This window comes from Prorops nasuta, unplaced genomic scaffold (genome assembly GCF_024137725.1).
Source record: "Prorops nasuta isolate Cenicafe-Biocafe unplaced genomic scaffold, Cenicafe_Pnas_1.2 PNAS00008, whole genome shotgun sequence".
NCBI lineage: Eukaryota > Metazoa > Arthropoda > Insecta > Hymenoptera > Bethylidae > Prorops > Prorops nasuta.
Window position 1 is genome coordinate 2,487,318 of NW_027116805.1, and position 22,683 is coordinate 2,510,000.

The window sequence follows — 22,683 nt, forward strand, 5'->3', positions numbered from 1 at the left end:
GCGAGGTCAATCGACGGAGAGGGCTGAAGACGACCCCCCACCTCTGTGACCCTCTCCCCACCACAGCTACTCAATATCGTTTCATTACGCACCCCACTCCAACGAGCCAGCCACCCCCTACTGCCGAAACCCCCCTGCTCCTCTCCCTCCACGACGAAACACGAATGCCCACGAATTTTTATTGTTACTTCTTGCGCCAGCCACCTCGTTTCCCACCACCCTCCCTCCTACAGCTATCTACCTTCTTCTATATACCATCCCTCATCCCTCTTTTCTCCCTTTTTTATGCGCCTTTTAACGATCAGCGCCAACTGCAACTTCCCTCCTATCCCCCATCCTCATCCTCATCCTCATTCTCATCCACATCCACATCCACATCCACATCCTCGTCCTCATCCTCATCCTCTCACCCTTTCTCTTCCGTCTTATCGCTATAGGGTTCATGCTTCTCAAATACAACGGTATCAAGTATTGACGGAGAGAAAGGAATGACGCTTCCTAGAATACACGCAATAATCCGTCGGCTCAAAGAATGTTTATACTATATATACATTGTCCCTGTTTTCACTGCTGCTCAGCCGAGGACGACTATCGATATTAAATTTATCCGACAAGTGCGTAGACGACGCCCAAGCCAAGGACGAGTCTTTGCACATTCCTTGTCTCCTTCCAATTGGAATCCTTTTATTTCGAGTTGAAGTTAAAAAAAAGGGGAAAGAAAAAAGAAAATCAAACGAATGAAACAACAAAAAATAAAAAACAATGAATGTTCAACTATATATATATAGCGAATGTGAAAAAGGAATAGAAATGTCGAGAGTTTCGGGAGGGAGGGAGGGAGGGAGGGAGGGAATCTAGAACCGAAGTGGGGTAGGAACAGGATTCCCATGTTATTCCTGAATATGCACGTGCACATGTTGCACCACGCGTCGCCAAAACGAAGCTTGTGTGTATGTGTGTTACATACGCCGCCGTGTATTTTACCTACGTCGCTACGTTTTGCCTCGTCCACTTGGCGTTTGTACTCTGCGACGAAGCTGGATCAGACTCTCCGGTCAACATGATTAATTCCAGCCAAACTTCTCCTGTAGCACGAAAGCCCCTCCCACATTTCCAATCCTCCGAAAAGCAACGCTCTCATCCTACAATAACAAGCCAGTCCTCGTACGGTAGCAATTATTCTCAATCACTTTTCAAAAGTCCCGCCTTTCTTCCTTTATTTATTTATATATATATATATATATATATATATATATATATGTATAGGCACACACACACACACACACACTCTTCGCTCAACGATCGTTAAAAGCATCAGGAGAGTCATTGCGAGGAGACTTGGAAAAATTCACGGACGCACAGCGATATACACATAAACACACGCACATATAGAAGCATGCACAGAGACACACCACTACCACGTTAAACACTATTTGATTCGGTATTTGCGCGCAGCTCCCCTATTGAAAAATTTTAGCGGCAATTTGCGAGAGGAGAAGTCGCGTGACGCGTCCGTCGATCGAGATGAATTTCGGATGATGCATCCTGGTTGCATATCGGGAGTGTCCTATAAGCGGGATGGTGCGTGTAGGCGGCAGGAATTCTCTCGTCCCGCCACCCTCCTCCATCGGCCAGCCCGAACGAACGAACTGCACTACTGGTCGATCTCCGAAGATCGTGCGAGTCTCGTAACTACCCCTCCCGAGAATCACACGGACTTGCACACAGGCTCGATATCCCCCTCTCTGTAAAAGCTGTAGGAAACGAAGGAAACGAAGGACGAAAAGAAATAGCATCTTCCGCGTCGGTTAAGGGGATTCGGGGGTGGGATGGAAACGAAAATTCCTCGGCCAGCTGCGTTTCGGTTTCCACCCCCTCCGGAGGCGATAAACGAGAGAGGGATGGAGAAGGGAGTCTAAGACACCGGAAGGGGTGGAAAACTGGTACGACCTGCCGGGGTATTCCTGCGGGCGGATTCTCAGATGTGGAGGAAGAGAGGAGAAGGGGACGGGGGCTGTGAAGGGAGATGTGACGAAAATAGAGGAAGCGTAACGGCGAGTGCACGCATCGCGTGGAAACGTGCCTTCCAGGAGAGAACTCGCCCCCGCGCCAAGCAACTCTGCAGCTGGTGGGGGTAAAAATGGTGGGGGCTCCAGACGCGAGAGGCCTGCTCGGGACCGAGGGAAGAAGAAGAAAAGAAGGTTTCGGGCGGCGGCCGGGATCGCTTTCCGTTTCCCTCCCCCATCGGAGCCGACCTCGTACCAAGCGAAACCCCACTCTTATCGCCCCTCGCTCTGCCTGCCTTCCTTGCCCGTGGTCAAGAAACGCCAGCAGCTTCTCCCCATACAAAACATTGGCCTCTTCTAAGCAACCATCCGAATCATCGATTCCCCTTCCGCACTCCCCACCAAACCATAAAATCAGTCTCCGCTTACAACCACTGCAAATTAAATTACGTGATCGGAATGTGACGCGCTGTGATTGGAAAAGTTGGATTTTTTTCGCAGCGCTGTTTATGTGGAAAAATTCGATAGGCGAAGCGTTGCATCGGTGGTACGTACAGTAGAGGAGTGTCATTGAACCGAGTAACTGAGTTTTCCCCAACAGGGTGAAACGACCACCCTGTTGAGCGCACGGATTTCAGTATACTATAGCATATAAGAGTCGAGTCGTCTCTGGCTCGTACTCTCGGAGCCAGGATTCGGCGTTTTCACTCGCAACAGGTCTCTCTCGCCACCACCGACAGACTCTCACCCCTTCCCAGCCAGTTTTCTCCCCTACCACCTCTACATCTGCATCACCACTACCATTTAAACCAGCCTCGTTACAAGTGCAAACTGATAAGTTTCATGGTATACTGCAGTAAACGCAAATAAGTATACGATGTTATTGTTATCGATTGGTAGTAGTAGTAGTAATAAAATAATAATGACAATAATAATAATAGTATCCATATAGCAACAATGTAGATGGCAGAGATGACGATGGTTTACTTACCGACTACGAAGACCATATTCTTTGTCCATCGCAGCAGCTCTCGTCTAATGTGTCTGCGTTCCTGTATGCAGCGGGCATAGGGGCAATCCGCCATTTTTGAAATCACATCTTAGGGTGTGTGTGCGCGTACCGGCCGGGTGCGCCTGGTAGTTGGATGACTTCCGAAAGTCGCTGAGGCCGCGTGGTTACCGGCGGCTGCGTCGTCCTTTTCGTCCTCGTCGTCGCCGTGGCCTGGCCGGCCGCGGGCACCGTACTCCACGGAGACGTCGTGTCCCTTACTGGGGCGTCGTCGACAATTGCGACGACGGTCACCCGATATCTCGCCAATTCAACACACTCCCTTTTCTTTTCTCTTACTGCACGAGCCTCCTCATTCCAATATGCAAAAGGAGGAATATTCGCGCTCGTTCTTCAATTTATAATAAACAATATATTATGATATATACACATATATCGATATATCCTACTTTGTTTGTTTACCCCAAGCCCCTTTCTCTTTTGTTTCTCTCTCTCTCTCTCTCTCTCTCTCTCTCTCTCCCTCTCACTCTCCCTCTCTCCCTCTTAGTTTCGTCCTTGCCTTCTTGACAAAGGAGTGTTGGCGTGCTTGTGTGTATGGCGGCACGGCTCGTCTTGCGGGGGTGGGTGAGGGTGCGCTGCTGTCGTCGGCGACGTAGCAGCCAAAGAGTGGGGATAAAGTCGCGTAGTGGGACAGGGCTAGGGCATAGGAACGCACGCACACACACGCGGACGCTTGCGCCCTGAGCGTCCCGGCGCACACGCGAAAGTGCACTCTTTGGACGTCTCCTCCGTCTCTGTCTCTGGCTCCGTCGCCGTCGTTGTCGTCGTTGCCGTAGCCGTATCCCTATACCTATACCTATACGTATAGGTTGTCGTGCTTGTACAGCCGTAAACGTAGCCGTAACCGTAGCAGTCGCCTACCACCACCACCCTTGCGATCCTCCTCTCACCCTTCTCATACTTTTCTCTTCTTCAATCTCTCTCTCTCTCTCTCTCTCCCTCCTTCTCCCTCCCTCTCCCTTTCACCCCGTCTATCTGTCTCTTTTTATCATCTACCTCTCTTTCGTTCTTTCACGATTCCCCACTTTCCGTCCCTTTAGTCCAATTTCCCCTCCACACTTTTGCCTCCTCCACCACCACCACCTCCTTCTCCTTCTTCTCTTCCTCTTCTTCCTTCTCCTCCCGGAATCCTCGTGCGGAGACACCTCGCTCTGTTGTTTCGCGCGGCCGGCTCTTAGTTCTGCCAAACCGACTACGTGCAGTCACCTGAAACACAAGAGTACCGCGATACGGTCAGACAAGACAGTTTCATCACCGCTGCAAAATATTAGAACGCTCTAACAATTAAATGATATATGCAACTAGTCTCCCGCTACCGGGGATGAGTTTATTGTTCCATTGGTTGGCGCTTTAGAGTGAGAAGAAAAGGAAGGCTTTAATTAAGGAGAGAGGAGACGAGAGGAAGGAGGTGTCGGTTAGTTTTTGGGAGTATAGAGGGAGGGAGTGGGTGGGTAGGACCCCACCCCGGAAAACGGATAAAAGTTGGAAGTAGAGACGTGGAAGGATAGGAAGAGGATAGGAAGGAGTATAGGTAGGTAGGTAGGTAGGTATGAAGCGTTGATGCAAGGTGCTGGGTGGAGTAGGAGGGGGGGGGGGGGGAGTTAGGAATGGTAGGGCTAGCCCCTAGAGGGGGTGTCGAAGGGGGTGGGGAGCTGCAGGGGCGGATTCGCGTTTGCTACCGCCGTGAGGGGCGGCTGCTGGCCAGAGTAGGAGAACAGGGACGGGGGAGAAAGAGAGAGGGAGCGAGGAGTGCGCCTAATATGCAACAAGAGAAAAAGAATTGGCGATCAATAGGTAGTAGCTGGTAAGCGTCCTTTCATCCGCCCCCGCGGACACCCTCGTCCTTCCTCCTACTTTCCGTCTCACCTACCCCTTCGGCCGCAAACCCCTCTCTCAAAAGCCCATCGCGAAACTCAACTCTACGACGCTCTATCGCCTTCGCCACCGGGACACTCGCACCACCGCCCACCTAACTTTTCTGCTTATTCTCTTTACTCCTTCACACTTCCACCTTACGAAAACCTCGCACTTATATATCCGTAATCAGCAAAGCCTACCTGCGCGACGCTAAAGCCCAATCAAGAGACCTTTCTTGCCAATTGATTTCTATTTTCGAACCTGTTGGTTCTACGCCCTTTCAACAAGTTGCCACGAACAAATCATCCAATTTTTGTTTTACAGTCAATCGCAAAGGGAATCAATGTCAATATATAGGGATGAGATCCACCAAACGGTACGCACGTCATTTCTCAAATGGATTTTCTAACGAAATTTAACAATCGAGACAAGGGCTTAGCGATTAGCAGAGAGCACGATTGTCAGGGTCGAAACGACCAACTACAATGGCTCTCGATCCTTTTCACGAAATTTCAGCCAATCACCAACTGATGTTTGTCGTTCTATCAATTAATTGATCGCTCGATCTATTCGCCGGACAATTTCTCTGTGCGTATAATACCCGAGGAGAATTTTAATAAATATTTTGAAAGTTTGCAATTTTCTCTCGACGAGAGAAATTACCGGAGGAACAAAAAGACGATGGTGTGGCAGAGGAGAGGAGGGGGTGTCATCGAGCCAGCTTGGCTTTCGAAGTCAAGTGCGGAACTTGAGCACTCGCTTAAGTGGGCGTCGCTTTTTTTTCCTGTTGTTGCACTGCCAACTCCTTGCAATTACTCGCGAGGTACGCTTATCTGGGAAACGAAATCCTATTCCGTAATAAGGCTTCTGTATATAAATTACAACTAAATTCAGGAATGTCGAAGCAAAATATTTTGAGCAAAGTTTAGCGTAGTAAACTTTGCGTATACTTTTTAATCGTATATAATATTTCTCAAATAGTCTGGAGACCAAAATTAACGAAGCAATAGAGAGACTACAAAAATTCTACGCGATAGATTTTTCACCCTTGCTTTTCGCTATCTTGCATTATTTTAGACGCTGAATCCGGAGAAGATCGATTCGATGCAGCCAGCACGCACGTTCCACTTTCCACGAAGTTTGCATATGCTCTACAAGCCAACCCATCGACGTCATTGAACCCTCCTGGACAAAATTCCATGCTTGCTAATCATTATCAAACTATTTTAACGGAGTCAAAACAGTTTTCTACAAATTTAAAGTTTTCATGACTGAAATTAATATTTAATATTTCTTCATTGCGTTTACGCAAAAAAAAAATGATATTAGAATACTTTGATAGGTGTTTCGATGGGAATGGATAAAGGGGTAGAGAGAGAGAGAGAGAGAAGGAGAGATAAAAGGAGAGAGAGCAAGAGGGTAGAAAGCTCACGCGGTGTATCCGCACCTTGGACGGTCGCCTTACTTACTCTCTGCCCCTAATCGATTTTCCCATTACGCGATTCCGGGCAGCTTCGCACACACTCGCGTGTCCACCCTGCATTTCCGTTCGCGAGGTAACCCCTTCCCATCCCCGAGCCCTCCAATGACTCGCTCTCATCCCCACTCCCGTCTCTTTCTTCCACCACGGCCTTCAAGCGTGCCGGCGATTTTAAGTTTCCATTGTTCTATAAAAATGCAAAAAGCCATTTCACCACTGAAATTTCTCTCTTTTACATATTTATTTCTATAAATCCAGATTAATTCAAAGTCGCTATTAATTTTTCGAAAATTAAATTGTATGCGACGAATATTTTTCCAATTGTGGCATATTATATGAATATTATCAGAGAGAGAGAGAGAGAGAGATGGGGGGGGGGGAGAGGGAGAGAGCGGTAGTGGAAAATTTTCTGGGAGAACGGTTAATAACGCGAGGTGGAATATTTTTCGGAGATAGAAGAAGGAATCCGGCGATGAGTGAACGATGGGGTGGGGTGGGCCAGCAGGCGATCCGGTGGAAAAGGATGGTCGGGAGAGTAGAAAAAAGCTTGGGAGAGGGTGAAGCTGCTCGAGGAAGAGCATCGTGGGTAGCCCGAGGGGGTTTTCGGGGTAAAGCGGAGGGTGAAGTTGGGGTGGTAGGTGGGGCTGGTGGGGGTTGGTACACTCGGTTTTTTCCCCCGAGAGGGGTCCAGCAGGCAAGGGTGCGTTGGATTCGGTTACTTGGTCTCACCCCTTGGACCACCTCTAGCGTTGCCAGCCCTGCACTCTCACCCCCAGCCACACCAACTCCTACTCTCTATCTCTCTCTCTCTCCCTGGCGCACACCCAACCCCTTTGCCCTCTCTGGCCCGACTAGCTCGCTCACTTTTTTCCTATCATCTCTCGCTCTCTCGCTCTTTCTACCCGTTCTCTCCACTCCAGCTCGCGCTATCTCTCCCTCTTTTTCTTTCTCTCTCTCTCTCTCTCCCTCAGCCACCTCAGGCTGGCATCTTTTTCCCACCCTGGGTCGCTTTCTCTCTTCGTTTCGCGCGCCTCAGCTTTCTCGTTTTTTTAACGAAGGATCCGCTCAATACCTCGGCTGTCATAACCTCCCGGCACCCTCCCAGGGTGCACCCCCTCCGAGCATCTCACCCTCTCAGTTTCTCCCGGCTTCTCCCTCCTGAACCCCATCCTCCCACCGCACTCTTCCCCTGCTCTCTATCATTCCTCTTCCTAGTTTTTAACGTTTGGTTCGACGTTTCCCCTCGGGCTGCCCCGGCTGCGAGGGGGAAGTGCATTTCGTCGTTACTTTGTTTTACGTGCTTCCACCCACGATCGCGCTCACCCTCACCCTCACTCTCACCCTTGCCGTCCAAACTTCCCTCTCGCTCCTCCTTCCTTCTTTTCTTCATTCTTTGCCTCTCTGTCTCCCCCCCCCCCTCCCCCCCTCCCCCCCCCCTATCCCTCACTCTTTTCCTCTACAGCCACCATATCATATCGCACATCCCTAAAATTCTACAGTCCGCCATTTTTTACATTCTCCTTTCATTCTCTTCCAACGCAGGCATTAGTCACAATACACTTTTATAATATATATATATATATATATATATATATATATTCTCCTCCCTTGTGCACTTGCCATTAATTATCCGTCCAAGGTGCTCCCGAGGTGTAAATATTTTCCATGTGCTTTTTTCTTCTCCTTTTTCGGAGGCTTTTACGGTCTGGCAAGCACATATTTGTTCAACCCTCTTGGATCAACCCTACCAAGCGTGATCAAAGAATCCCCTAAAATGGCTAATAATAGGCAGCGCCCTCGTAAAAGATGAGATGGACGCTAATGGTATACGGGAGAGCATCACGACTCTCAAGATATTCCAAGCCGATACAACGAATTATTGGATAATCGTTTTATTCGTTGCTATACATTATCGTCGTTGTTGGTACTGCATCAAAGTAAGTACCGAGTAACGAGTAATCAGGCTAATAAAATTGTTCGCCAATGACGTTAATTATGCGATACAAATCTCTCTCGCAATCTTTTCTTCATTTCAGCTGGAAATTGATTGCTCTACGGGTCGAAACAGCTGATCGGCAGGAGAAAGTGTGTATACTGTACGATGAAAATCGGGGGAGCAACCGGAGTAAAATTTCGTGATCGTTTGGGTGGTTGTGCGGGGACTTGAAAGTTAGAAAGAAAGTGAAGGAGGAGGCGAAAAAGCTAGGCCAATGCTCAGCGTTATTTGAAGGTGAAAATCGAGAAGGTTCGCATGGAGATGTTGAAATCCTGTTTGGAGGCTCTCGAAAATCCTGTGTCAGAAGTACCAGAGCACCGCATGCTCTCGGGGAAGCAACAGTTCGTTCCTACCCCTTACCTCCCGCACCCCCACAACTAGAAGCCACCACTCGTATCCTCCTTTTGCGAACCTAAACCACCACCACCATCGCCACACTGGCCGCTCCCCTTCTCGTCAATGTTCCACTTTTCAATTACTATTATTTAGTTCCGTCATCGACCTTATCGGTACATATAGGCCAATTTCATAAGTTTTTCGCTCTTTCTTTCGAGAATAGCCATATACAAATGCATTTTATTTTACACAGGCGTTGTCCCTGTTATTTCAAACGTCGCTCTCTTTCAGCACGAAGCTATATGATGATTTAGCCAGATCTTGCGCGACGACTACTCGCGTAACGTAATCAATTCTCCAGACACACCCCGCTTCCCTTCGTATCCGTAGCACACCCTACTCTAACACGCGCCACCGTGTCACAAGACTTTTAGGCGTTAATTGCGTGCCGGTGGTGCTTCTTGGCAAGCGCGTCGCTTTCCTACATCGAATTCGTCTTTCAGCCTTCTCCAAAAGCTACCAAGAATTCACATCGTGATTCGAAGCCGCGGTAGTTAGGAATCCCAATGGAAATACGAGCGCTTACGGATGTTTCCAATTTATTTTTTCTACGTAGGAAAGAGGGAGAGAGTCAAAGGATTAGTACGGAGAAATCTAATTTCGCTCTAGGCCCTCGGATAACTTTAATCGGCGAGTCGAGCCTCGGCACACCTCCTTCCCTATTACCCCTTTCGTGTAACGGCTACGATTGAGTCTGCGAAAGAGCAAAAGAGACAATTGGCCGCTCTCCAAAACGCCTGGAGAAATTTCGTCCTACTACGTCAACTCTTATCAAAGCTTCATTTTTCGAACGATAATTGTCCACTAATTAAATTGCCCCTGAGAATGTCCCTTGTGAGTTTTGCGAGTTGATGAAATTGTACAATTTCTCCTTTTTGTTTCCTCAAAGTTGGAAAATAGAAGCGAGTATTGTTTCGTGTGCTCTCGATTCTTGGGAGGAGGAAGGTGTACGGCTGAAAAATCGGAATGTAGGGAATCTAGCTGGAAATGCCTGAGGGAGACGCAATTGAAAGTAATTTAGTCTGATGTGTAGGGATGTGGCGTGGGTGGGGGAGGGAAATGAGAAGAAGGGTGGAAAAACACGTAGACGCGTAGGAAACTCTGTCAGCAAGTAGAAGGTGTATGCGTGTCCACGTAACTGGTCCTGGAGGCTAAAAGAATGGAAGGTTGGGATGGTAGCGGCGCATTGGAGAAGGTGGGAAGAAGAATGCTAGCTGGCTTGGTCCGGCGATAGAACTCCAAATCTCCCTCACCCTCCCCCACAAGCCCAGTATGTAACACCACCTCCGCGCGCAATCCTGACATCCCCTTTCTCTCTCCCTTCATCGCCCGAAAGCACGGCGAAATGCATCAAAGAATCCATCAAATTAAAAACGCAATTATAAAAAAGCGTCGTCGCCTCTTTGTCGAAAAGCAACCGACGACGAGCCACCTCCGCTCGGTTTTCCCTCTCACGTAACGTGCGTGTGTCGCACCCTTCAACCCCTTTAAAACTCATCTCACCTCACCTTGCCTCTCGCTTCCTCTCCTCACCCCTCCCCCCTCCCCCCCCCTCTCTCTCTCTCTCTCTCTCTCACTCACTCTATCACTTTTTCTCGGTCCGCTTTTCTCGTGTGTGTTCCTAAGCCGAAAAAAAATCGATCCTCGCGCTACAGCAACCCCCAGCAGCGACTGCAGTCTCAATTATGAAACGCTTCAAAACTCGCCGACGCGACCCTCAAGACGATGACTGCGCGAGGCCCGAAATCAAAAGCCCGACGAAAAACCCGTTGCCATGTGAAAACCCCCCTGTCTACCGTTGCTAAAAGTACTTCGTCGAGCCAAATGAGCAAGCCCCCCTCTACTCTTCTCTCCCTTTCTCTCTTCCTCTTTCAGTCATCGCCCCAATCATTTTTGACTCTCTTTCCCTCATTCAATGTTTACTGATTTTTAAAAGCACCGTCGCGTCTCTCTCTCTCTCTCTCTCTCTCTCTCTCTCTCTCTCTCTTTCTACGTCCGTAGGAAAAACACAGAACTTTCAAGTTGTTCTCAAACAATTTTCCAATTTGCTGTTTTGTTAAAAATACATCGATTTGAGAGAATGACCGTAAGGAAATAAATAAAGGATTGATAAATAATATTTGCATGGGGTATATATTATACCCACTATATGGAGAGACTTGGAATGGAATGGTAGCGTACTCCCTGTATAAAAGAAGATTTATCTAGAGTTTGTTTTTTTCGATCGAGACCAGCCGCGTAATCGATGCATTTACCCGAGACGGAAAGTTAACGTTGTACCTCTGAGGGAGAACGACTCCAAGCACCACCTGTCACACTTCCGTGCTCTAGCTAGTTGCTCTATAGCATTGTAGCCGGCAGCCAATAATTCTACGACCAACTTGTGCTCGACTCGCACACAAACACCGGCAACTTTACCCCCACACGTACACGTGTCCAACGTGAAAAATTCAGCTCGACAATGAAACATGCGTTCATCGTTATTATCTTTATGTTATTGCAAGGGTATCTTTTTAAAAAGTGCCATTATTTTAATGGTCTAAAAATTAGAGATCGAGAGAGGGAGAAGAGTTGTATTTTGCAAGTAGAAGAAGGGCGTAAAAGCGATAAATCGGAAAGAGGGTAGAGACGGTGGCAGTGGTCGTAGTAGTGAGAACGGAGGGACATCGACAGGATGGTCAGAGAGGAGTATCGCGGCCGCTCCCTGTTTTTTGCCGGGGCTCGCCTATTGATCGGATATTCAAAAATTTCAGAAACCAGGAGACACAGAGGAAACGAGCGAACGAGAAGAAGAAAAAGAGGGAGTAGTCAGTGGTGGCGGTGGCGGTAGCAGCACGCAGGATGAGAGAAGGAAGAGGAGGAAGAGGAAAAGGAACCCGAGGCTGGCGGGGGCTGCAGGAGGTTGAAGGGGTCGGGGGTGGCCAGGAGTGGAAACTGCAAGGGGTGGTTGTCGCAAGAGGGTGGGGGTTAACTACCATCACCACCACCAGCAGCAGGCGCAGCACCACTACCACTACCGCCTGCACCGCTGCTACTACAACCGAGCCAACACAGCTCGAAGACGCGAGTTCCTTTTTGTTTCTCCGAGTTCTTTTTTCATCCCCTCTCACCCCTTCGTCCTCGGTTCGGTTCTTCCTCCCCCACTTAAAATACGAGTTCGATATTACCTTTCACCCCCGACGTAGCCACCAGCAGCACCGTTCTTTTCCGAGACCCCTCTCGCCCGGCCGGCCATTACTGGTCTCCGCGCAATTTAATTGCTAGCATTTTATTAAAAGTATCGACAGCAGCCGTCTTGTTTACGACTTTGCAAATTAATGCTCCTCCCTAGCTTCCACCCTCGGGTCGGATGGAAAAATTCTTGAAATTAATATTTCCTCCTTCCTTGGAGGAAGGGAGAGAGAGAGAGAGAGAGAGAGAGTAATGGCAAATGGCCGAGGTATACGCTCTCTCTCAAGTTGGAAATTAGGAAATTTACTTCGTGTCTTGCCCCGATGCTTTAGGCTTCCTAGAGCAATTAATTTTCTTCATTCGTGAAACACGCTTCTCCCGCTCGTATACACACATACACACACACACACACGTGTGTGTGTGTGTGTGTGTGTACGAGAGATATGACGAAGAATGAATCTCGTTGACCGCAAAGTTTTTCGTCTGGGAAAAAAAGGGTCTCTGGTGGATGTGTAGGGAAATGGAAGGCGAATAAAATTTATGGATTTGCGAAGGGGGCAATCGCGGATTTTCCTGACGCCTGTCACGTTCGAGAAGAGAGATGGAAGGGGAGGAGGTCGGAAGTTAGTGTGCACACACCATATATACATATATATATATATATATATATCGACTGTATCGCGCCGATATCACACGTGTACGGATTCACACGAGTATACGTGCCTGCTAGCCGCAGAGAAACTCAGGGAGAGACTAGACCGGTACATACCGGATGATTTTCCGGTATGGATATAAACGCCGAATCGACCGGCCTACGTTCAACGACCAGGCGAATTTCCCACCGCTCTCCATCAGTCTCACCCCCTCCCACCCCTTCTCCCCTATTAAAAAGAAGAACCCTCGCAAGAAGCCTTAACGCGATACAACAATAGCATCAGAGTCAAATTTAATTCTTATTGAAAACATTATTGAAGTTTCGAGAAACACTCGGCTAAAATTTTCGAACGAGGATTTAATTACAGCGATACTCGTCGTTTTGCTTAATAAGCTGTTTGCGATAGACATTTACTTGCGGCAGCATCGATAGCCCGCAGCGTTATTTAATACAGAGTTTGAGCTCTGTGTGACGATGAGGGAGGATGAGCTATATGGAAGAAGGATAAAAGGCGTTAAAGTTATACGGTTACGTCACAGGTGCACCTATCTCCGAACAAATCTCGCAGCACATTTTACCGTTTAAGCGTTTCAATGGATTCGAGAGAGGAGGGTCTATTATAGCTGCAATTGAGACTAGGAGAGAGCGTCTGCGTTATCTCGGTGGACGAAGCGCGATGGAAAGGAAAATCAACAATGACAGGCGAACGAAAATTGAAACACACCGACGAAAATCGTCTCTTGGTAGCGCGGGAAGGGGGGGGGGGATACAATCTAAATTGGTCGCTACTGACGCGATACGTGACGTTTAATAATTATAGGAAGTGGGCCTTGGTTGGGGAAGGGGTGGTCCGGCTGAACAACTTGTTGACTCCCTGCCACCGGCTCCCTGTCACTCTCATCTCTCTCTATCTCAAACACACACACACACACACACATATACTATAGCAAAACGCACGCGCAACTCGACTCTCTTTCTCGCGTCAGGGTGAAACAACATCTTTAAAATTCTCCAAAATAATATATATATATATATATATATATATATACGAACATATAGAATACACGAGTGTGTCAATATTGGCAATTTCGACCGGCCTAGTATTGTTTCGAAGCAGAGCAAATCTTGAGATGCATCGAAACTGCGTGTCTAAATAAGCGAAGCAAACAGAGTTGTCATTTACACTGTGCGGATATGCTACTATGAGCTGTCCGCTATTGTGACCAAACAATGTGGCAAACAATGCACACGAGCGAGAATTAATTTATTTAACCATACTACGAGATTAATGCATTAACGTTGAATCCATTTACCTCGTTAACTAATTTTTTTCTACTTACACTAGCCGTCCATCATGACTTCTTACTACACCTATATACGTTTCAAATGAAACCTTTCAAACCTGCTTTTTTTCTTCGATTTCCGCGCGACCTAATTTTTGCGTTAGTATTTCTGGCTTTGATGAATTTACTGAATCGAATGCTACTCTCTCGGAGTATTATACTCGACCAATTGACAAATCCGAATGGAAAAGAAGTAATTTTATTAAGCCGAAACAATGAATAGTCAAGTTTGGCGAAATGAGAGGACACAAAAATATCGAACATTGTCAGTCGGAGAGCTCTCGCATACGGACGCCAAATTTGTCCTTGACAGAAAGCTGATAACATAACAGGCGATACGTTCGACTAGATCGATTCCTCCCACGAATCCCCCACGACTTATCAATCTCTTTTACCCTTGGTTATACAAAAGATTTTTCCCATTACGATACCTCGATGATAAACCAATTTTTTTTTTCAATCAAATATTTTGATCGTTACGAATAGAGTGTAACTAAAAATATTTGGTGAACACTCGAAGGAGGCTAGTGCGAGAGAGAGACAGAAACCGTTAGTTAACATTGTAGGAGGAGAAGAACATTTACAGCGTAGGAATAGGGTTGTAAAGAGGGTTGGATGTAGCGCAAGGTGGTGGAAGGAGCTAGGGATGAACAATGGCAGTCGCCATTGGTTAACGCCGAAATGCAGGCTGACAGGTTTCGCGTGGTTACGTAAACTTAGCGGTGTAGATAGCCGAACTAGAATGGGGACGCTACCGGCGTCGTTGTCCAACGAAATGCACTTGCATGCATTTACTGTCCGACGCGAAAACATCGCAGAGTCCCCCCCCCCTCTCTCTATTTCCACTACCACTACCCCGCCTCTCTCTCTCTCTCTCTCTTCTTCTTCTTCTTCTTGTTCGCACGCATTACACGCGTTGCACGCGGCTGCGCGCATTCACACAAGCACACAAATACAATGCACATAACCACTTGCGAATTTAGCCCACGCACACGAACCTTATCCCACACGTGCACGAACACATCCTCGACTCGCACACCAATTTGGACGCCACGCTAGTTTCAATGGGAGTTGAAACACGAAAAATACTCTTGAGAATACTGTGTGTGCAGACGACAGTTTGCCATATAGCTAACATTATAAGAGAGCCACGCATATTTCTCTACCAACAAATTTCAACCAATCGATTCCTTCTACCTCTCCTATTAATCTCGCAATAATTCATTAATCAAAACCATTTTTCACCGTCTCTCCTACACATTCTCTTCGAAAAATTACCCATTAGCACTTGAATATTTTAATCCGCATGGAATTTTTGTGAAAGAATTTGCATTTTATTTTATCACTTTTTATTATTATTATACTTTGCTATAGAGCTGGCAAATCAGCCATACGGTCGGGGATTTCGTTCAAACGCTTTTATCTTTATTTTAAGTAATTAAACGTCAATTGATGTTATTATTTGCTAAATATTAAACCAATAATAATACATCGTAAGGCGATTCCTGCATTACAATTTTGTACAACCAATTAAACTTTACCGTGAAAAATTCTGTAAAATCAATATTACGAGCGTTCTTTAAATAGACGCGTTGCAAAAAGAATAATAAAATAATAATTTTGACGGAGACTCTCTCTGGAGATTTTCTGGTGGTTTGGCAAGGGGATAAAGGGGGGAGGGGAGATTTCCTTTTCTGGAAATGATCACATTTGCTCGATTAGGGAGACAAAGAGAGCGCGATGCGCTTAATAGAGTTTGTCATATCAAGAATCTAGTATTGTTGGGTGGTAGATGGGTATATCGTGGTGGGGTTGAGCGAACGCGCGCTACGCCGCTGGACGATTCTCTCCGGGAAAAACGTTCCTTCCCTGGAAGAGTTTCTTGGCCGGTAGTCGTCGTAAAATCCGCAGTAACGGCGTCCATTACTTTTACTGCGCGCATCGCATGTCCGCTCTCTCGCTCTTTTTGCTTTGCTCGCCGGCCGGCCGGCCGGGCCTTTTCTCCCCCCAAATTGACAATAAACGTTTATGCAAAGTGGAGACAGTGCGACAGAAAGGACAGAATGAGAGAGAGAGAGAGAGAGAGAGAGAGAGAGAGAGAGAGAGAACAAACTGAAGGAATAAGAGACGAGCTTGACACCGGCTAGAACCCAAGGCGTTTCGGTAAACGCGTATACACACACACACACATACATGTACACACATTGACGTCCGTACCGTCGAGTGTCAGCGACGCTTGATAACCAACCATTTCCACCATTGTTGCCAAATCGCCTCGATATTGTTACAACACTACACTCTTACCTCCCAACGTTAAAATAGGGAAAAACCTAGGGATTATTTCTGCCGTATCGTTACGTTACTCGTTATTTCCTTTGCCGACTCTCCCCCTCTCCCCCTCCCTCGTCTCCTACCCTCCCCACCTCACCCCTTTCCCTTCCACATCCCCCCCCCCATGGGAAACTTTGATTCGCCGAGATTTTTATATAGTTTGCGCAGTGATAGGGATGGAAATAAGTTTATAAGGTATTTGATATTCGTATCTAGTACCGAGAAATCTCGATGTAGCTGCATTATCGACTCGTTAAACAGTTTCGTGTTACTTATGTATGTGCTATCGATTTCTGCGTTAGCTCCCTCTTCCCTCCTTCCTCCCTCCCCCACCATGTCTCTCGGTTTATTTCGTGTGATGCGTACATACTGCCAGTACAATAATTTTCAGCCACCGTAGTTCCGTCTCGCTTGCACATCGGTTTGTTCTCTCTCTTCGCTTGTTATTAAGATCTTATCATCGGTGACGTAACAGCCATTGGACTGAAATAAACTTCTCGCAAGTTTGGCCAATTTTTCTGCGTCTGCCCCTCCCCCACCCCTCCTCTCCTACCCCCGGATAGATTTTCCATCGGAATAGGAATTTCGTTAATTATACGAGGCTTTCCAAAGTCTATTAATTGTAAAATTATTTATTATCATATTTATGAGGATTCCGTAAACTTGAAACCATCGGACGCGGAACGCAGCCTTTAAAGTGACATAATTGCGGAGCTCGAGTTATCCCGTGACTTTTGAGAAGGAGCAGTAATTATCGTTGGCGTTCGTGAACGATTCTAATGCCGCGCGATCTTCGATATTCGTCTTTCTCCTCTTGAAACGCGCCAATAAATTTAATGGAATGGAAAATAACGGCAGAATAAATAATTGAACAAGAAATTCTGGCCGCAAAGTAACTTTCGCATAGACGAATAAATCGTGCCTCGATGGAGAATACAATTTGAGAGTTACAAGATCTCCGAGTGGAGATCGAGGTAGCGTGCGGGGGGTGAAGTAGTAAAGTGGAACGAGATTTCCGTGGATGCTGATTGGCCTGAATGTTTTTTTCGTGGACTGTCGATATTGTCCGTTATAGAGTATATCGTTAAGGCTGTATTGCCGGTGCGATTGACGATTGGCTTTTTTTCGTACGCAGTCAGGTAAAAGGACGACGACTTGTTTCGACGTGCTCGCGTAGGCAGATATTGTCCGTGGGTAAGGCAGTGTGCCTGCGATTGCGCGCGTTGGGAAAATGGCACGTGGGTACGGAATACATTTATTTAGCGACGGCCAGCCGACATTCTCAATTTCTTCATCGATCCTTGCGAAATAATGCGTTCTCGCCTTGACTAATTTCGATACGAACGATGCTTCGGTAAACCTCGTAGGCTCGCTCGCCTGCACGGCCAAGCGATATGGGTACATACTAGCTCCCGTTTCATTGTAAAAACGCACAGAAATTTAACTATTATATTATTCTGTACGATTAAATGTCAGCGCGCAAAGGCCTAGCTGCCGAGGAAGTTTCAGCTTATGTACTGTCACTTGACACATTCAAAGTGCAGTGAAAGGACAATAGCTGTTTTTCTGCAATGAGCAATTTACATTATGTTTACATAGAATCACTCCTAAGTGTAAGGTCACCACTGTGTCGCGCATTACCCTCTCACTTATTGGCCGCAACCAGAACTCCGGCTAAACAAGTATATACTTTTAACCATTTTTCTCTTACAGCTGGACCATTATATACATATAGCTAGTGTAATTGAACGACGCTCGGCTAATCTCGCCTCCTTGCATTTTTCACACACTTAGTCCTTTTGTTCTTTATCATCTTCCGCTTATCATTTTACAAATCGATCGAGCTACGGCAGTCGTACGTGCTCTTACGCGTTCGATGCCTGGGCGTTATTCCTTTTTTTTTTTTTTTTTTTTTTTTTTTTTCGGACGTCGCGCAAGAATCAAATGAAGACCGCAAGTGCGGCACGGCTGTGTGTGGCAGAGGTCAGGATCTCTCGGTGGGACTTGCGTAATCTGAAATCCGACTGACATTTTAGCAGCTAGCCCGTTTTAGATTCCGCGACGTTCTATATATCGCCGTCCACTGGCTTCTTCGGAGAGACCACTGCTCGAACTTTGCAAAATATCGCTCATCGAATTATCGGTCGATTTCAATCGACGCAAAAAAGTATGCGAGCATTCGTACGATGTAGCTGTACGTGTGCGTAGTGTGAACTAGTTTTACTACGTTGCGCAGCGGCGGTTCATCCTTGCCCCCCTTGCCCCCTTCCTCTCTCACTGATCCGCGGACGGACGCGTTCTTGGCGCTTCGAGAAAGAAAAAGAGCGGCCCAGCCCGTTCGGCAAACGGATAGTTACGTAAGTCTAAATCTGCCGGCCATTTTGCCTCACTCCAGCCCCTCCACTTCACTCACGCACGCTCACCATCTGATAATACAGTATACGTATACTATGTATACCACACAATATAAGCCACGGAGGCTCTGCTCTCTGGCTACCGACTCGAATGTCGCGCAGCGCTCGCTTGGATTTTCTCGAGGATCTCGTCGTTCGTGCTTCTCTCTCTCTCTCTCTTTCTCCTACACATGCGCGCGCGCGCGCACACACACACACACGTTAAGATAAGAAAGAAAGGGAGGGAGGATGCAAAATTTAAGCAGACACGCGTCTTTCATAGCGGAGCGTGCGGTGGTCGGCGCTTAGTTTCTAAGCCGATGGCGGCGTGCAACAGGTTGCGCCATTGTGGCCGAGCTTGAAAAGCCCGCAAGCGCGAATATTTTCAAAATAGTTGCGCCAGTCAGCCTGAAATCACGGCTGCGATGCGATACCGACGCCTAGGATATTATGGCAACAGCAAACGAGATAAAAAAATTCCTTGGTGCGAAGAATTCGTTGCGCAAGAATCCAATCGGACAGAAACACCTTTCGCTGGATGCCCAAGGTCACTCGATAACTATTCTCTGCCAACGCAGCCTCCAGAAAACTCCTTTGTCTAGTTTTTAGCCCCTCCCCCCACCTCCCCATCTATTCCTAGTCACGGCTTCTTCTCCTCCGTCCTCCCCCTTCTTACTACTACTATTACTATACTACTACTCTACTCTCCCTCTCGGTATTATTCACTCCCCGCCCAACGCGCAAGATTTCTTTCCTATTCCCCCCACCAAACTCGTCCTTCCCAATTACAATTATTCCAAACACGAATCTACCGCGAGCACATCCTTGTATATATACCTCTATATATATATATATATATATATATATATATATATATATATAGTATATATTATTCCTAGCATGCGTTATCTTTTTCTCTTATGCGCGTGTAAATTACGAGCAAAAACTATGCAGAGGGTCTTCTTCCTGGCGCCGTGACTTTTACAGTCTCTAGCGGCGAAAATTGAAGCGCAAATCAGTATCGATCGGATGACGCGATGACTAGGCTTCGCGGTTTTCCAAGCAATCCACGCCAAGAGCAGACGTAAGGCACAAGAGTGTTTTACAAATTGGTTTTACAAATGGAAAACAAAAATCGCGCGGATCGAATGGCGACGCGCTAATTGGCCACGATTGGAAGAGTCGTCGCGCGTCACCTAATCGCCGGAGAAAACGTTCAGTTTTGTGGGTCAACGTTCACTCGATTCTTCAAGAAAAACAATTCTATCAATAATAATAATGATTGTAGTGGCAATTTTTTTCGTAGAACGCACATTCTCCACTGTCCACCCACCCCCCTCCGCCGCCGTTCTCCGTTAAATTTCAAATAATTTTTTAGCTTCCTGCGGTAACTGTGGCCGTAGTCGCCATTTTTATTTTTCTACCTTGTCGCATTCTATTTCGTAAATTTTGTAATAACATTCCAACAACCGTCAACTGGCTCATACATATTTTATCCCGACAGGAAAATTTGCTTTTTGTTCAAGTCCAAAAAAAAAAAACAACGGAAAAAAAACCACAGGGTAGTTAAAAGCTAATCCCTACAATTTAGAGACTCATCGAACTATTTAGGTTTTTCAGCCTTTTTTCTTTTCCAGCAGGAGAGAGAGAGAGAATATCCATGGAAATTTGGACCGCGAGGAGGTGGAAAATCCTTCGCGTGGACTGTTTCGAAGATATTCGATATAGATTTTAATTGTTTCACTGGCAATTTTGATGAGAATGATTGGAGCGAGCAACAATATTAGTATAAGAGTCTGTCGATGGTTAAGGACTTTGACACGACGTACGCGCTGTTCTAAATCGAGGTCAACCGAATTTTCTACTTTAACCTACTGAATACGGCGAATTTCAGCTTTCTAAAACAAGAAGTAATGGATGGACGTCTTCGCGTCTTTACCGCGAAATCCACCGCTCAAAATTAGTACCGACGGCTTCTGGGATTTCTAAACGACCTTGGTAGAAACGAGCCATACGTGGAAGCTCCGAAGTCCCATCCCCCATCGCGAGAGCCACTCTCTATAATCATCCTTGGACAACTTTCCGCCCCCTCCCTCCTCCTCCTCTCCTCCCTTTAAATTGTTCTCCAACGAGCGAGTCACAAGGATCAAGCAGAAATTACAACCAACTTCGTCAAGCATACAAATATACAATTATCCGCTCCCACCTTCGAAACCCGGAGAAAGAAGCGATTTGAAAAACTTTTGGGGAAATCGTCCCTGGTAATTTTGCCGAATTGTCAAGGAGCGTACGCGGATAATGCAGGGCTTCCGGCGCGAAAGAGGGTCACGCCAGGACTTTGGGCGTCGAAAGTTTGAAATTCGCTGCGAGCCGAGTTTGCTTTGCATTTGAACCGGCCGTGATTGAAAATACTTGTCGATGAAACGTGCCGAACTTTCTCGATCACCCGCTGAAAACGTGCGAGGATAAAGATGTTGCTATACGCTCGCCAATCGTGAAACACGCGCAGCAGAGCCGCGAATCTCTGGCGCAAACAATCCTCTCTCGTGAAAATGAATTTTTGATCGAATGGCATTTTTTTCAATAGTTTCTCCCCTCCCCCCATGAAGCTCCAAATCAAGGCTGCATCTTTATCGAAATTTTGTCGATGAAGCGAAATTGCAAATAGCTGCATAATCGGCGGTGGTTTGTCGATTTCATTGCATTCAGCACATTGTCGCGATTGTACGCTAAGATAATTACATAACCGCTGCGCGAACTCCTGATTACGTTTTAATGATGCCATTTCGATTACTATCTTCAATACGCGAAGTAACACTAACAATGTTAAACGCTTATCAGCGGTAATCGGATACTAAAAGCTTTTCTGTCAAAAAATAAGAAGAAGAAGTGGAAGAAGGGGCAAAAATTCTCTGGATAACATCTGAGTCAGCAGCTCACCGTATACTTTTCTCTCTTACGATAAATTCAGTAATAGTGCCAAGTTCGCATAGCATATATCAGAGTGGCGGAATGAAATTGACTCGAGGAGGAAGCGTGTAACATCAAAGGGAAAAAAACAATAAGGAAACGTTCCCTCGAACACCACTGTATAGTATAATGCACGCACTGCGTCCCATGTTAATTCACCGGTTATTTTTTTGCCACGTTCTAATTGCCCCGCGAACCAAGCGAGCACCGGTCGATTGGGCAGACTGTAAATGGTTCACGGGATGTAAACATCCAGGAATCTCGGCTTATATTCAGTCGTTACAGTATATGTATACAGCAGCATAATAATACGCGAAAACGCTCCATCGGAAAAACATTAGATTTTTCTTAACCCCCCCCCCCCCCCTCCCGCCCAAATAATTCCAATGCAACCAAAATTCCTAAATTTGCAACAGTTTCACTGACTTACAAAAATTATTAACACGGAGAATTACCGTTTTTACTGAAAACCTCAGTTTTTCACGATTGACCGGCAATCCTCGTCAAGCTGGCGCGCCTCCACGTGATTCGACGATCCAATCAGGTGGGATTTTCCAGAAATCGCAAGCGCACTGGCACTGTTTGCGTCCTTGAAATTCGACAGAGTGCACACGAAAGAAACAAACACAAAAGTCTCACGGCTCAAAACACAATCACCATGAATTCGAAGAAACATCCAGATCAGTTGCTAATCTTTTGTTTTGTTTTTTCTTTATTTTTACGAATGATAGACTATTTCGATATCTTCGAATGTCTCATATCTTATCTCTTTCGAGCGTTATTTTTTGTCGAAACGAAAAAAAAAGATCCAAAAAGGCGTCTGCATGGGTAGGTCTAACGAGGTCAAACCGGCCTAATGTAAGAAAAGACTTCGATCTCCGGTGAACCTGAACAATTTCACACGAACCACCTAATAAAACGATTCTCATTAACACCATTTTATCATCTTCTTCTTCTACTCCTTCTTCACATTTGCCCGCGTATTTTTCTATTTATTAAAAAACTCTTGGTTAAAT

General features: G+C 46.5%; 1 protein-coding gene across 11 annotated transcripts in view; it reads right to left on the reverse strand.

Annotated features, from left to right (window-relative positions):
- Eip93F (Ecdysone-induced protein 93F) overlaps window positions 1-22,683 on the reverse strand; it is a 58,817-nt gene that overhangs the window by 20,154 nt on the left and 15,980 nt on the right. For 7 of the 11 annotated variants that reach the window (XM_066731327.1, XM_066731331.1, XM_066731330.1 and 4 more), the window contains exon 2: window positions 2,998-4,281. In XM_066731327.1, coding sequence (XP_066587424.1) covers window positions 2,998-3,091 — 94 coding nt within the window. In that variant the 5' untranslated portion in view covers window positions 3,092-4,281. Of the gene's footprint in view, window positions 1-2,997; window positions 4,282-22,122; window positions 22,578-22,683 lie in introns of all 11 variants that reach the window. The other 4 variants (XM_066731321.1, XM_066731323.1, XM_066731322.1 and 1 more) reach the window with 3 other exon arrangements.